At 44.0% G+C, this 17,128-nt stretch overlaps 1 protein-coding gene across 1 annotated transcript in view; it reads right to left on the bottom strand.

Moving 5' to 3' along the window:
- The window catches only part of ANKRD31 (ankyrin repeat domain 31), a 297,365-nt gene extending 293,752 nt beyond the window's left edge, over positions 1 to 3,613 (bottom strand). Inside the window, exon 1 of the mRNA XM_069750287.1 lies at positions 3,413 to 3,613. Coding sequence (XP_069606388.1) covers positions 3,413 to 3,446 — 34 coding nt within the window. The 5' untranslated portion in view covers positions 3,447 to 3,613. The remainder of the gene's footprint in view (positions 1 to 3,412) is intronic.
- Between the last annotated feature and the right edge of the window lie 13,515 nt (positions 3,614 to 17,128).

Below are 17,128 nucleotides of genomic sequence, written 5' to 3'. Positions count from 1 at the left end.
AATGTCAGAATCACCGGGATCCGTTGAAGCGTTCCAGAATTATAACCTCATAAAGGGACAGTGGTCAGAATTGTAAAAATTGGCCCGGTCCATAACGTGCAAACCACCCTTGGGGGTAAAGGGGTTAAACACTGCTTCACTTTTTACTATTGATGCTGCCTATGCTATTGATGCTGCCTATGATGCTGCCTATGTTATTGCCGCAAGGCATTACTGGGAACTGAGCGTCACGAGGAGCATCACTAAAGGCCTGGGCTCGATCCGGGGGCCACCGGAAGGTGAGTATATAACTATTTTATTTTAATAGTTTTTTTTTTTTAACAGGGATATGGTGCCCACACTGCTATGTACTACGTGGGCTGTTATATACTATGTGGGCAGTGTTATATACTACGTCGCTGTGCCCTATATACTGCGTGGGTTGTGCTATATACTGCGTGGGCTGTGCTATATACTGCGTGGGCTGTGCTATATACTGCGTGGGCTGTGCTATATACTGCGTGGGCTGTGCTATATACGTCGCTGTGCAATATACTATGTGGGCTGTGTTATATACTGCGTGGCTATGCTATATACTAAGTGGGCTGTATTATATACTACGTAGGCTGTGCTATATACTATGTCGCTGTGCTATATGCTACGTGAGCTGTTATATACTACGTCACTGTGCTATATACTACATGGGCTGTGTTATATACTACGTGGGCTGTGCTATATACTACGTGGGCTGTTATATACTACATCGCTGTGCTATATACTACGTCTGTGCTATATACTATGAGGCTGTGCTATATACTACGGCCGGCCATGAACAATCAGCGACAGACGCAGTCCAGCTGCGAATTGGAGCGAGATTTGAACCACGCTTCGCTGATTGGTCGGGCCCGGCCGGACGAATCCTGTGTATTTATTGCATTATTCTGAAATCTTCATAAATAAACTACATACATATTCCAGAATACCCAATGCGTTAGAATCGGGCCACCATCTAGTAGTATAATATCAGTACGTAGAATAATACTACCACCTAGTGGTTATCGGAGGTATATGCATCACTGAAAATACATGCATGTGCAAAAGAATTAGCACAAAGAAAATCTTTTTTTTAAAAAAACAGTTCTATTTAGGTGAAGATATAAGGCTCAAATAAGACTGTATTGCAAGTGCAAAAAGGTTCAGAAACGTTATATGTAAAGTGCAAGTGCATGCATAATATTTTTTTCAATTATATAAAAAAAAATGTTTATGTGGTTCAATCTGAATATTAGAGGAACCTTCTTGTAGTTCGGTCCATGTTTGTGAAAGTGCAGTTCTCCCATAAAATGTGCTAATGCAAGAGCCTATATATATATATATATATATATATATATATATATATATATATATATATATATATATATATATATATATATATATATATATATACCGTATATATATATATATATACACAAAAGGATGCAACTACTTGTAAGTGGACTCACAATACATCTCCAATAACGACACCTTCCCCCTATATAAGGAGCACACAAGTACTTCACAAGCATTTTACAAAACAAATGGAATAAGAGTTCGTTACCAGCCTGGGCCCATCTAACGCACATTTAGTGATTAGCTTCTTCATTCTGCAGTGTATCTCCCCTTCATAATTTTGTTCTTAGAAATTTTTGTTGAAATAAAGATCTATTTTGTCTATTTGTTTTGTATGGGAATAGTTCTTCGTTTATTTTTTCTCTTGCTGTTATTAGCAGCATGAGGCATAGGCTGATGGGAGCAGTAGACCAAAAAATGCCCCACACCATAAACACGGAGGACTGTGAAAATCTGGAAAACCTACAAAAGTCCTCAAAAGAATATCATATAAAAAATGTAATTTTTATTAAGCCATGTTTAAAACAGTGACCAGAAAAAATCCCACAGGGAAAATGGCCACACGGAAAATTGCCAATTGCAGCATCACAAAGTTTCAGATCCATGATATTTGAGGTGCAAGGTGAAGAATGCCCACAGAAAATTACCCACAGGCTGAATTATAGGTTAAATGTTTTGTAGGACAGGGGGATAGTATATGCATGTATACATGAGATGCTCTGCAGGGCAGAAGAATATAAAATTATAGGTGAGATGCTCTGCAGGACAGAGAATAGCAAAGACCTATAGATTAAATGCTCTGCAGGACAGGGAGATAGTATGCAGGTATACGTAAGATGCTCTGCAGGGCAGAAGAATAATATAGAATTATAGGTGAGATGCTCTGCAGGACAAAGAATAGCAAAGAGATATAGGTTAAATGCTCTGCAGGACAGGGGAATAGTATGCAGGTATACGTGACATGCTCTGCAGGGCAGAAGAATATAGAATTATAGGTGAGCTGCTCTGCAGGACAGAGAATAGCAAAAGATCTATAGGTTAAATGCTCTGCAGGACAGGGGGATATAATGCAGGTATAAGTGAGATGCTCTGCAGAACAGAGAATAGTATAGAATAAGGCTATGTGTACACGTATTCTGGTCTACTGCGGATTTTTCCGCAGCAGATTTCATAAATCCGCAGTGGAAAACCGCTGCGGATTTACCGTGGTTTTTCAACTGCGGATTTCTATTGGAGCAGTTCTAAAACCACTGTGGAATCCGCAGAAAGTAGTGACATGCTGCGGAATTTAGTCGTTGTGTGGTCGCTGGAAAGCTGTCACACAGACAGCTCTCCAGCGACCAACGATGCCGAAGTCCCCGGGTAACCAGGGTAAACATCGGGTTACTAAGCGCAGGGCCGCGCTTAGTAACCCGATATTTACCCTGGTTACCATTGTAAATGTAAAAAAAAAAAAAACACTACATACTTACATTCCGGTGTCTGTCGCGTCCCCCGGCGTCAGCTTCCCTGCACTGTGTCAGCGCCGGCCGTAAAGCACAGCGGTGACGTCACCACTCTGCTTTACGGCCGGCGCTTACACAGTGCAGGGAAGCTGACGCCAGGGGACGCGACAGACACCGGAATGTAAGTATGTAGTGTTTTTTTGTTTTTTTTTTACATTTACAATGGTAACCAGGGTAAACATCGGGTTACTAAGCGCGGCCCTGTGCTTAGTAACCCGATGTTTACCCTGGTTACCCAGGGACTTCGGCATCGTTGGTCGCTGGAGAGCTGTATGTGTGACAGCTCTCCAGCGACCACACAACGACTAAACAGCGACGCTGCAGCGATCGGCATCGTTGTCTATATCGCTGCAGCGTCGCTTAATGTGACGGTACCTTATGATACATAACTAGGTAGGGTCTGTCCACTCTTACTCTTGGTAGCCATAAGTGGACAGGGAAGGAAGTGCAGGTGCCAGATTCACTGCCACTGAAGTCAATGGGAGAGCGGAGCTGCTATGGCACTTCCGCTCCTCTGACAGATTCTGATAGAATCTCACCTTGCTGCGGTGCCTTCTGGGCTTCCAGGACCATCTATCTCAGCCAGCAGCATCCTGCTTTTGGTGGGCTCTCACAGAGATGATAATGTATTAGATCTGACCTGCAGTCCCATGTAACTCCACAGATAATACAGTGATTCTTTTGTGGGTACTGATAGCAGTGATGACTCCTCTGGATCATACTGCTGCTGTTTCTGCATGTGCTGCTGTTCTGGGCTGGTGGGAGGAGTAAGGCAGAGTCAGTGAGAGATGAGAGCAGACTATATCTATCTATTGCTGATAATGACAGACTGCTACAAACCACAGATCTTCAGCATGTTTGCAGCTTTGCACTAGGTCAGCTGTAAATCACAAGTTGATCACACATCATGTGCACATCCTCACCTTTCACCTCAAATATCATAGATCTGAAACTTTGTGATGCTGCAATTGGCAATTTTTCATGTGGGCAATTTTCCATGTGGGCATTTTTCAGGGAACCGACTTGCATTTATTTGTGAAAAAAACTTTTAGTTTTTATGCCCTTAAATTAGAATGTCTGCTTTACATAAGCACAATTTTGGAAACAATTTTTTTTTGTTAGGGAGTTATAAGGGTTAAAAGTTGACCAGCGATTTCTCATTTTTACAACAAAATTTGCAAAACCATTTTTTTTAGGGCCTCACATTTGAAGTGAATTTGAGAGGCCTATATGACAGAAAATGCCCAAAAGTGACACCATTCTAAAAAAACTGCACCCCTCAAGGTGCTCAAAACCACATTCAAGAAGATTATTAACCCTTCAGGTGCTTCACAGGAATTTTTGGAATGTTAAAAAAAAAAATGAACATTTAAAGGGCCACTGTCATCCCCTCCAGCCGTTATAAACTAGAAGAGCCACCTTGTGCAGCAGTAATGCTGCAATCTAACAAGGTGGCTCTTTTAGTTTTTGGTGCATGTATTCCCAAAATACGTTTTCTTACTTCTCCAAAATACCTGTCTTTATCCAGGGAGGCAGGTCCTCACCCCCCTGCTTGAAACGCCACACTGCCGTCACTCAAATATTCAGGGGCTCCGGGTGCCGCCCCCTCCACGCTGTTTTCGCTCGAAATCCGGCGCCTGCGCTGTGTACTACTGTGTGGGGAAGGCGCAGTGAGATCTGGCCGTCTGACATCACAGCCAGTTTTGCAGACTGCGCGTGTGCGGACAGTGCGGCCACCCACCTTGGGAATCCCAGCCCCGCAGTGTGTTATGCATTACGCACAGTGCAGGGCTGGGATTCCAGGGCGGCCGCACAGGTGCAGTCTGCAAGCCTGGCTGTGACATCAGACGGCCAGAGCTCACTGCGCCTGCCCCACACAGTAGTACACAGTGCAGGCGCCGGATTTCAAGCAAAAACAGCGCGGAGGGGGCAGCACCCGGAGCCCCTGAATATTTGAGTGACGGCAGTGTGGCGTTTCAAGCAGGGGGGTGAAGACCAGCCTCCCTGGATAAAGACAGGTATTTTGGAGAAGTAATAAAACACTATTTTGGGAATACATGCACCAAAAACTAAAAGAGCCACCTTGTTAGAATGCAGCATTACTGCTGCACAAGGTGGCTCTTTCAGTTTATAACGGCTGTGACAGCGGCCCTTTAACTTTTTTTCACAAAAAATGTACTTCAGATCTAATTTGTTTTATTTTACCAAAGGTATCAGATGAAATTGGACCCAAAAAATTGTTGTGCAATGTGTCCTGAATACGCTGATACCCCATATGTGGGGGTAAACCCCTGTTTGGGTGCATGGCGGAGCTCGGAAGGGAAGGAGCGCTGTTTGACTTTTCAATGCAAAATTGGCTGGAATTGAGATTGGAAACCATGTCGCGTTTGGAGAGCCGCTGATGTGCCTAAACAATGAAAACCCCCCCTCAACAAGTGACACCATTTTGGAAAGTAGACCCCCCTAAGGAACTTATCTAGATGTGTGGTGAGCACTTTGAACTGCCAAGTGCTTCACAGAAGTTTATAATGTAGAGCTGTAAAAGTAAAAAATCATATTTTCACAAAAATTATGTTTTTGCCCCAAATTTTTTATTTTCCCAAGGGTAGCAGGAGAAATCGGACCCCAAAAGTTGTTTTGCAATTTGTCCTGAGTATGCTGATAGCACATATGTGGGGGGCAACCACCGTTTGGGCACATGGCAGAGCTCAGAAGGGAAGGAGCGCCGTTTTGGAATGCAGACTATGATGGAATGGTCTGAGAGCGTCACATTGCGTTGGCAGAGACCATGATGTACCTAAACAGTAGAAACCCTCCACAAGTGACCCCATATTGGAAATTAGACCCCCCAAGGAGCTTATCTAGATGTGTTGTGAGAAGTTAGAACCCCCAAGTGTTTCACTAAAGTTTATAATGCAGAGCCATGAAAATAAAAAATCTTTTTTTTTTCCACAAAAATGATTTTTTAGCCCCCCAATTTTTATTTTCACAAGGGTAACAGGAGAAATTGGGCCCAAAAAGTTGTTGTGCAATTTGTCCTGAGTGCTCTGATACCCCATATTTGGGGGTAAACCACTGTTTGGGTGCATGGCATGGCTCGGAAGGGAAGGAGCACCGTTTTACTTTTTCAACGCAGAATTGGCTGGAATTGAGATCGGACGCCATGTCGCTTTTGTAGAGCCCCTGATGTGCCCAAACAGTGGAAACCTCCCTATTCTAACTCCAACCCTAACCCCAGCACACCCCTAAACCCATCCCTAACCACACCCCGAACATGCCCCTAACCTTAAACCCAACCCCAACCCTAACGCACCCCTAACCCTAATCCCAACCGTAAACGTAATCCAAACCCTATCCCCAACCCTAACCCTAACTTTAGCCCTAACCCTAATGGGAAAATGGAAATAAATGCATTTTTTTTAATTTTATTATTTTCCCCTAACTAAGAGGGTGATAAAGGGGGGTTTGATTTACTATTTATAGCGGGTTTTTATGTTTGGCTGCTGTCACACACTAAGGCTGGTGTCACATTTGCGTCTGTGTGCGCAGCGTACGATCCGCATGCGTCATGCGTACCTATCTTTAACATGGTGTACGCATGGATATGCATTTGCATGCTTTTGCGTACGCATGCGTTTTTTCACGGTGTGCAGCTGGGCGTGGCAAACGCACCATGTTGCATTTTTGGAGGCGTCAAAAATCTGTCAAATATACGCAGACATGAGCATGAGGATGATTGCTTCAAAAAACTGCATTACTGTCTATGGGAACGCTTGCGTACGCATGCGTTTGATGCGCTTGCATACTTCAGACTGCGCATATCTAGGAACTGTTTTGAGACACGCCCATTGAGACACGCCCAGCTGGAAATATCGAATGCATGCGCATAAAAAGCGCAAACGCATGAAAAAATGCATGCAAACGCTGCTTTTTTGCCGTCATGCGCGGATAAAAAACGCTGCATTAGCATGCGTTTGCGAATGATACGCTGCGCACAGACGCAAATGTGAAACTAGCCTAAAAAACGCTTTTTATTGCAAAAAAAATAGTTTTTGCATCACCACATTTTTAGAGCTATAATTTTTCCAGATTTTGACCCACAGATTTATGTGAGGTCTTATTTTTTGCGGGACGAATTGATGTTTTTATTGGCACCATTTTCGGGTACATGACACTTTTTGATCGCTTTTTATTCCGATTTTTGGGAGGCAGAATGAACAAAAACCATCAATTCAGGAATGTTTTTTTTTTTTTTTTTTTTAATACAGTTCCGCGTGTGGTAAAATTGATAAGGCACGTTTATTCTTCGGGTCAGTACGATTACAGCGATACCTCACTTATCATTTTTTCCGTGTTTTGGCGCTTTTACACAATAAAAACTATTTTATAGAAAAAATTATTATTTTTGCATCGCTTTATTCTGAGAGCTATAACTTTTTTATTTTTCTGCTGATGGAGCTGTATAGTGGCTTGTTTTTTGCGGGATAAGATGATGTTTTCAGCGGTTCCATTTTTATTTACATCCGTGTTTTTTATCGCGTTTTATTGCACTTTTTGTTCGGCGGTATGATGATAAAGCATGGTTTTTTTGCCTCTTTTTTTTTTACGGTGTTCACTGAAGGGGTTAACTAGTGGGACAGTTTTATAGAGCGAGTCGTTACGGACGCGGCGATACCAAATATGTGTACTTTTATTGTTTTTTTATTTACATAAATAAATGGATTTATTGGAAATATATATATTTTTTATTATTTGGGGATTTTTAAAAAAAATATATTTTTACACATTTTATTTTTTTTTACTTTAGAATATTGTCCCAGGGTGGGACATCACTGTATCATATCAGATCGCAGATCTGACACTTTGCATAGCACTGTGTCAGATCAGCGATCTGACAGTGCAGGAAGCTTGCCGACGCCTGCTCTATGCAGGTGCTCGCAAGCCACCTCACTGAAGGACCCCTGCGGCCATTTTGGATCCCGGGGTCTCTATGGAGACCATGAGAATAATACGATCATATCGCGTTATTCTCATGGGAGCGTACAGGGAGCCCCCGTCCCTGCGCGATCCCCCTCTATGCCGCTGTCACTACTGACAGCGGCATCAGAGGGGTTAAATGCCCGCGATCGGTGCTAGCACCAATCGCAGGCATTGCAGCGGGGTGTCACCTGTCACATACAGCTGATACCCGCACCCGATCACCGTGGCGCAGTGCGAGACCGCGGTGAACGGTGCTCTGTACTAGTACTGCGGCTGACACAATTGCAGTTGCCGCACGAAGGGGTTAAAGTAAGTGAAGTGCAAAAACGTGCATATACATATGGACCAAAAACATCCTGCAGGACTGGGTGCCATTAATTGAATAATATGATGCAGTATATAATGAGCATAGTTGCTCATGGGGTATGTTGTGGCAGCCTAGACTTTGGGTAATTATGTGTACTTGTTAGCCAATATTTACTGTGAACTCTCTTTTATTTTATCTTTATGTGTGGCTATGATGTGCAGAGAAATACTTCTCTTTTATAAAGCTTTCTAGCAACTATGCTCATTATATACTGCATCATATTATTGAATTAATTGCACCCAGTCCTGCAGGATGTTTTTGGTCCATATGTATATGCACGTGTTTGCACTTGACTCACTTTAAGCATTGTGCTTTTTATTGATTTATCTATGGTGTGATATTATTGGTGTTATTTATACACGTACTATTTTTGTTGGACCTGATTCATACGTCTGCCCAATGTTTTGCTTGCTTTTTCATTCTTTTATGTATGATCGCAGCTGACATCCGGCATAATGTGCCAGGAGCGGTCACGGACCGCTCCCGGCACATTAACCCCCGGCAAACCGCGATCAAATATGATCACGGTGTGCCAGCGGTACAGAGAAGCATCGCGCAGGGAGGGGGCTCCCTGCGTGCTTCCCTGAGCCCCCCGAAGGTCTCTTACCTCCTTCCTCGCTGCAGGCCCCCGGATCCAAAATGGCCGCGGCATCCGAGTCCTGCAGGGAGGGAGGTGGCTTCACAGCGCCTGCTCAGAGCAGGCACTGTGAAGCCTGGAGCTGTGCATGTCAGATCGCTGATCTGACACAGTGCAAAGCAAAGTGTCAGATCAGCGATCTTACACTAACATGATGCCCCCCCCGGGGCAATGTTATAGTGTAAAAAAAAAAAAAATTCACATGTGTAAAAAATTGTTTAAAAAATTCCCCCCCAAAAAAATATTGTTCCTATAAATACATTTCTTTATCTAAATTAAAAAAAAAAAAAACAATAAAAGTACACATATTTAGTATCGCCACATCCGTAACGACCCCACCTATAAAACTGTCCCGCTAGTTAACCCCTTCAGTGAACGCGGTAAAAAAAAAAAAAAAAAGAGGCAAAAAAACAACGCTTTATTATCATACCGCCAAACAAAAAGTGGAATAACACGCGATCAAAAAGACGGATATAAATAACCATGGTACCGCTGAAAACGTCATCTTGTCCCGCAAAAAACGAGCCGCCATACAGCATCATCAGCGAAAATATAAAAGTTATAGTCCTCAGAATAACGCGATGCAAAAATAATTGTTTTTTCTATACAATAGTTTTTATCGTATAAAAGCGCCAAAACATTAAAAAAAATGATATAAATGAGGTGTCGCTGTAATCGTACTGACCCGAAGAATAAAACTGCTTTATCCATTTTACCAAACGCGGAACGGTATAAACGCCTCCCCCAAAAGAAATTCATGAATAGCTGGTTTTTGGTCATTCTGCCTCACAAAAATCTGAGTAAAAAGCGATCAAAAATTGTCACATGCCCGAAAATGTTACCAATAAAAACGTCAACTCGTCCCGCAAAAACCAAGACCTCACATGACTCTGTGGACCAAAATATGGAAAAATTATAGCTCTCAAAATGTGGTAACGCAAAAAATATTTTTTGCAATAAAAAGCGTCTGTCAGTGTGTGACGGCTGCTAATCATAAACATCTGTTAAAAAACCCGCTATAAAAGTAAATCAAACCCCCCTTTAACCCCTCTCTTAGTTAGGGAAAAATTTAAACAAAATGTATTTATTTCCATTTTCCCGCTAGGGTTAGGGCTAGGGTTAGGGTTGGGGCTAAAGTTAGGGTTTGGATTACATTTACGGTTGGGAATAGGGTTCGGATTAGGGTTAGGGGTGTGTTTAGGGTTACCGTTGAGATTAGGGATGGGGGTGTGTTTGGATTAGGGTTTCAGTTATAATTGGGGGGTTTCCACTGTTTAGGCATATCAGGGGCTCTCCAAACGCGACATGGCGTCCGATCTCAATTCCAGCTAATTCTGCGTTGAAAAAGTAATACAGTGCTCCTTCCCTTCTGAGCTCTCCCGTGTGCCCAAACAGGGGTTTACCCCAACATATGGGGTATCAGCGTACTCAGGACAAATAGGACAACAACCTTTGGGGTCCAATTTCTCCTGTTACCCTTGGGAAAATACAAAACTGGGGGCTAAAAAATAATTTTGGGGGGAAAGTTTTTTTTTTTTATTTTCACGGCTCTGCGTTATAAACTTAGTGAAACACTTGGGGGCTCAAAGTTCTCACGACACATCTAGATAAGTTCCTTGGGGGGTCTAGTTTCCAATATGGGGTCACTTGTGAGGGGTTTCTACTGTTTAGGTACATTAGGGGCTCTGCAAACACAATGTGACGCCTGCAGACCAATCCATCTAAGTCTGCATTCCAAATGATGCTCCTTCCCTTCCGAGCTCTGCGATGAGCTCAAACGGTGGTTCCCCCCCAGATATCGGGTATCAGCGTACTCAGGACAAATTGGACAACAATATTTAGGGTCCAATGTCTCCTGTTACCCTTGGAAAAATACAAAACTGGGGGCTAAAACATAATTTTTGTGGGAAAAAATAGAATTATTCTTACCGTTAATTCGGTTTCTAGGAACCTTCCACGACGGCATACGGAGGTTGCCTCTTTGCCCTAATGGGGAACAGGAAATGGAGAGGTTAAAAGGCCCTCCCACCTCCCTCTCACCAGTGACTTATAACTGAAAACCATAGCACCGGTTTACCTTAAATCCCAGATTTTAATCCAGGAGTATATAGGGAGGGAACTAGCGCCGTCGTGGAAGGTTCCTAGAAACCGAATTAACGGTAAGAATAATTCTATTTTCTCTAGTAACCTTCCACGACGGCATACGGAGGAATACCAACTAATATTGGCGCTAGGGAGGGACAACAGCCTGGAGAACTTTCCGGCCGAAGACTAAATCCTTGTTGGACATTACGTCTAGTCTGTAATGTCTGGCGAAAGTATACAACGAAGACCACGTGGCTGCCCTGCAGATTTGCTCTGTTGATGCACCTGCTCTTTCTGCCCAAGAGACTGAGGTTGATCTAGTCGAATGAGCCTTGATTCCTACTGGAGGAGTTTTATCTTGAGCGAGATATGCTTCTGCTATTGCTTTCTTTATCCAGTTGGCAATAGTGCTTTTTGCTACTTTCTTTCCTTTATTTTGTCCTGATGGATGGACAAACAGATTCTGATCAATTCTGTACGAGCTGGTCTGCTCTAGGTAAAATAATACAATGCGTCTGACATCCAGAGTATGAAATTTCTCTTCTTTTGGATTTGTTGGATTCTGGCAAAAAGAAGGTAAAATGATTTCCTGAGAGCGGTGGAAATCTGATACGACCTTTGGAAGAAAGTAGGGGTCAAGGCGCAGTATTATAGAGTCATCACGGATAGACAAGTATGGTTCTCTCATTGAGAGAGCCTGTAATTCTCCTACCCTCCTTGCTGAGGTAATGGCCACTAGAAAAATTGTTTTATAAATCAGATTTTTCTGCGAGCAGGAGGATAATGGTTCAAAGGGTGCACCTGTAAGTCCTTGTAATACCAGGTTCAGGTCCCATAAAGGTACTGTTATTTGTTTTTTAGGATTCATCCTAGAGGCTGATGTCATGAACCTCTTAATCCAGCGATGATTTGCCAGATCCTGGTCAAATATTGAACTGAGTGCGGAAACTTGTACTTTTAGGGTACTCGGCCTGAGGCCTATTTCTAGGCCTTTTTGTAAAAAATCTAGAATTTGCGACAGATTTGGATTAAGAGGATCTGGTACTTCGGGAAGACAAAAGGATGAGAATTTCTTCCAGATTTTATTATATATAGCAATGGTCACCGGTTTCCTTGATTTTTGAAGTGTGGAAACCACTGCTTCTGATAGTCCTTTGGCTCTCAACACCTGGGCTTCAGTAGCCATGCCGCCAGATTCCATTTGTGGACGTCTAGGAGATGTATTGGTCCTTGAGAGAGAAGATTTTCTTCCATCGGAAACTGGAATGGCCCATCCACTTGTAATTCCACAATCAGGTTGTACCAACTCCTCTTTGGCCACAAAGGAGCTACCAATATAGTTGGTGTACGTTCTTCCCGAATCTTCTGCAAGACCTTTGCCAATAACGGAATTGGTGGAAACGCATATGCCAGTCGAAAATTCCATTCCTGGGCCAATGCATCCACTCCTCTGGAGCCGTCTCTGGGGTTTAGGGAGAAGAATGCTTCGACTTTCGCATTTTGCCGAGATGCAAAAAGGTCGATTTCTGGAAGACCCCATTTGTCCACCAGCATTTCGAAACTTTGGTTGCTCAAACCCCATTCCCCAGGGTGAATGTCCTGACGGCTTACATAATCCGCCTGAGTGTTGGATGACCCTTTCAGGTGAACTGCTGTCAGGGATAACAGATGTCTTTCTGCCCAGGAACATATTCTGGCAGATAGTTTCTTCAGGTTGTTGTTTTTTGAACTGCCCTGATGTCTGATGTGAGCCACCGTGGTCACATTGTCTGAATATATTCGGACATGATGTCCCTTGATAAGATGACCCCCCATCAGGAGGGCTTCCTCTACAGCTTTTAGCTCTCTGTAGTTGGATGATTTTCTGCTCGTCGATTGATCCCAGAGCCCTTGGAGAGGTGTGTGATTTATCATGGCCCCCCAGCCTCTTTTGCTGGCATCTGTTGTGACCGTAGTCAGAGGAATCTGAGACCAACTGACTCCTTTTTGTAAATTTTTCGGAGTCATCCACCATGCCAGAGAGGCCTTGACACAGCCCGGTGTGTATAGTCTCCTGTTCAAAGAACTGGGCTGACCATTCCAATTCTGTAGGATATGTGCCTGAAGAATCCTGGAATGGGCTTGGGCCCAGGGTACCGATTGGATGCAAGCGGTCATCGATCCTAGTAGAGACATGCATTCTCTGATTGTAGGAGATCTGGTGTCTCTGAACATCTTGACTTTTGATAGTAGAGTTAGACGATGTTCCAAAGGGAGGAAGGACATTTGTCTTGCAGAGTCCAGAAGAACTCCCAGGAATTTTCTGCATTTGGAGGGTCGTAGGTGAGATTTCTCTACATTCGGCACCCATCCCAGAGATGTCAGAATATCGAGGGTCTTTGATACATGAGACTCCAGAGATTGTTTGGTGGGAGCCACTAATAAAAGGTCGTCTAGGTATGGCACTATACAGACGCCTTGCCTCCGGATGAAGGAGACTACTTCCCCCATTACTTTGGAAAAAACTCTTGGAGCAGAGGAGATCCCAAATGGAAGGACGTTGAACTGATAGTGTTCTATCATATGTCCCTTCTGCACTGCAAACTTGAGATATTGGCGATGCCTCTGATGAATGGGGATGTGAAAGTAAGCATCTTTCAAATCGATAGTGGCCATGTAGGAGTGCGGGCTTATCAAGGGAATCGCATTTTTCACTGATTCCATCTTGAATTTCTGGTATTTGACATGCCGGTTGAGGCCCTTCAGATTTATAATAATACGGGACTCGCCCGATGGTTTGGGAACCAGAAATAGACGAGAGTAGTGTCCCCGATCCTTCTCTGATTCCGGAACCTGTGATATCACATTTGACATCTTCAGGGTCCTGAGACCCGACTCTAGAGTGGACTGGTCTTTCATGGAGGGAAGGGAGGTGATTTTTAGACCCCGTGGGGGAGAGGAGATGAGTTCTATTAGAAGACCCTCTTCGATGACCTTGAGGACCCAGGAGCAATTGGTAATTTTTTGCCACTGGGGAATAAAATCTGAGAGTCTCCCCCCCACCGGGTCGAAGTCACCGCTTCTCTTGTTGAGACTGCTGCTGCTGTTGCTGAGGGATAAGGATGTTTCTCCCGCCTCCCTTCGGGTAACTCCATCTCCCAGACTTGCCTTTCCCTCTCTGAGAGGTTTGGCCCTGAAAGGGACGAAAAAACTTCTTTTTGGGAGTTTTTTGCTCTGGAAGGGCTTTCTTTTTATCGGTTGCCTTCTCCAAGATGTCATCCAGGGAAGGTCCGAAGACATAATTACCTTTAAATGGTATGGCGCATAATTTGGCCTTGGAGGTGATGTCACCAGACCACATTTTTAACCAAAGCGCCCTTCTAGCCGAATTGGTCTGTACCAATGACCTGGCAGCAATTCTGATGGTTTCCATAGAAGAGTCTGCTAGGAAACCCGTGGCTCTAAGGAGACTGGGTAGTGATTCCAATAATTCAGCCCTAGATGTACCTTGGGATATATGAGATTCTAGTTCACCTAACCAACGAAAAAGTGCTCTAGCCACGCAGGTTGAAGCAATGTTGGCTTTGAGGGCTACCGAGGAGGTTTCCCACGATTTTTTTAACAGACTTTCAATTTTTCTGTCCATCGGGTCTTTCAATTGAGACGAGTCTTCGAATGGAAGAGCCGTTCTTTTAGCCACTCTTGCCACCTGTGAATCAACTTTCGGAACATCCCATTTAGTCAGATCTCCTTCTAAGGGGAATCTATGCTTCATCTCAGATGGAGTACTGAGACGTTTTTCAGGAAGTTCCCACTCCTGATCGATCATATCAGATATATTTGAGTGGATCGGGAACCCCACCCGTTTACCCTTGGATATACCGCCAAACATCTGGTCCTGTATGGACTGTGGTTCTGGCTCTTCCTCCAGCCCCATAGTACTGCGTACAGCAGCTACTAAATCCTCAACCCAATCTGAAGAGAAAAGGTATTTCCGAACTTCAGAGGTTATAGGGGACGTAGGTTCCTCCCGTCTACCCGAGGATGAGGCATAGGAGAGGTCTGATTCGGATTCAGAATCCTCCTCCTGGATTTTCCTTTTTTTAGCTGGGGAGGGTGGCTGGGGGGGTGGGGGGGTAAAGGCCGCTAGGGAGGATTGCACCTCTTGTTTGACCAAGGAGCGTATTTCTTCTAATAAAGAAGGTTGCTCTGCCCTGACAATCTTGTCAGTACAGGTCTTGCAGAGTTTTTTCTCCCAAGTTGGTGGCAGCTTAACGTTACAGATGGCACACTTCTTTTTTGTAGTAGTTTTGGGGTTAGACTTTTCTCCCTGCAAAGAGAGGGGAGAGAGAGTCATGCTAATAGTAATATCCCAAAAATACCATCTAAGGACCCCTTGTCCCTGCAACACTTACTGTGGCAGGGGCAGCGCTGGGCTCTGCAAGTGCAGGGCAGGTACTGCTCTCCATGATAGGATAGTCTTACCTGCGACGTCTTCTGGCAGGTTTTATGCTCTAAGGCATGTCCCAGCCCCCAGCGATTGGAATTCCTCCTCCCCTCCATGGCCCAGGGTGGAGGACGCCGTCCTGCACGAGATGCCGCCGGCGGAAGTGCCTCTAGGCGCCCAGAGAAGACCGGAAGTGACGCGCGCGATCACTTCCGGGTTGCCAGCGGCATGTGGAGGAGAGGACACCGGAGAGCTCCAGGAGGACTCCGGATAGGAACACTAGCCTGCTTTGCCCTCACGGGGGCGCGGGAAGGCTAGGACCAGGTCCCGAGGACACCGCAGCGCGGCGCGACGGGAGCAGCATAAGCGGGAAGGGGAGGTAAGAAACGACCCCATGCTGCCCGGTTATAATTTTTAGGCAGAGCCTGCATAGCAGTAGTTACCGGCCACCACAGCATACGAAGTAAACCTCTCCTGTCCCATGGGGAACAGGAAAGACACTGGTGAGAGGGAGGTGGGAGGGCCTTTTAACCTCTCCATTTCCTGTTCCCCATTAGGGCAAAGAGGCAACCTCCGTATGCCGTCGTGGAAGGTTACTAGAGAAAAATGTTGTTTTATTTTTACGGCTCTGCATTATAAACTTCTGTGAAGCCCTTGGTGGGTCTAAGTGCTCACCACACATCTAGATAAGTTCCTTAGGGGGTCTACTTTCCAAAATGGTGTCACTTGTGGGGGGTTTCAATGTTTAGGCACATCAGTGGCTCTCCAAATGCAACATGGCGTCCCATCTCAATTCCTGTCAATTTTGCATTGAAAAGTCAAACTGCGCTCCTTCCCTTCCGAGCTCTCCCATGTGCCCAAACAGTGGTTTACCCCCACATATGGGGTATCAGCGTACTCAGGACAACTTTTGGGGTCCATTTTGTCCTGTTACCCTTGCAAAAATAAAACAAATTGGAGCTGAAGTAAATTTTGTGTGAAAAAAAGTTAAATGTTCATTTTTATTTAAACATTCCAAAAATTCCTGTGAAACGCCTGAAGGGTTAATAAACTTCTTGAATGTGGTTTTGAGCACCTTGAGGGGTGTAGTTTTTAGAATGGTGTCACACTTGGGTATTTTCTATCATATAGACCCCTCAAAATGACTTCAAATGAGATGTGGTCGCTAAAAAAAAAAAAATGGTGTAAAAATGAGAAATTGCTGGTCAACTTTTAACCCTTATAACTCCCTAACGAAAAAAAAAATTTTGGTTCCAAAATTGTGCTGATGTAAAGTAGACATGTGGGAAATGTTACTTATTAAGTATTTTGTGTGACATATCTCTGATTTAATTGCATAAAAGTTGGAAAATTGCGAAATTTTCAAAATTTTTGCCAAATTTCCGTTTTTTTCATAAATAAACACAGGTAATATCAAAGAAATTTTACCACTATCATGAAGTACAATATGTCACGAGAAAACAATGTCAGAATCGCTGGGATCCGTTGAAGCGTTCCAGAGTTATAACCTCATAAAGGGACAGTGATCAGAATTGTAAAAATTGGCCTGGTCATTAACATGCAAACCACCCTTGGGGGTAAAGGGGTTAATCATGGCTTAATAAAAATTATATTTTTTATATGATATTCTTTCAGAGGACTTTTCTTTTGTAGGTTTTCCTGAAGGGAGCAGTAGTCATTTGACAGCGTGGGAATCGGGGCTGTCTGACCAGCGGTAATGATTTTACAGCCGAACAGAAGCAGTGTTTGCAGCGCTGTCA

The sequence above is a fragment of the Ranitomeya imitator genome, chromosome 1 (assembly GCF_032444005.1).
Source record: "Ranitomeya imitator isolate aRanImi1 chromosome 1, aRanImi1.pri, whole genome shotgun sequence".
Classification (NCBI taxonomy): domain Eukaryota; kingdom Metazoa; phylum Chordata; class Amphibia; order Anura; family Dendrobatidae; genus Ranitomeya; species Ranitomeya imitator.
Note: the sequence above shows the minus strand (reverse complement) of the source record. Positions and strands in the feature narration are given on the sequence as shown.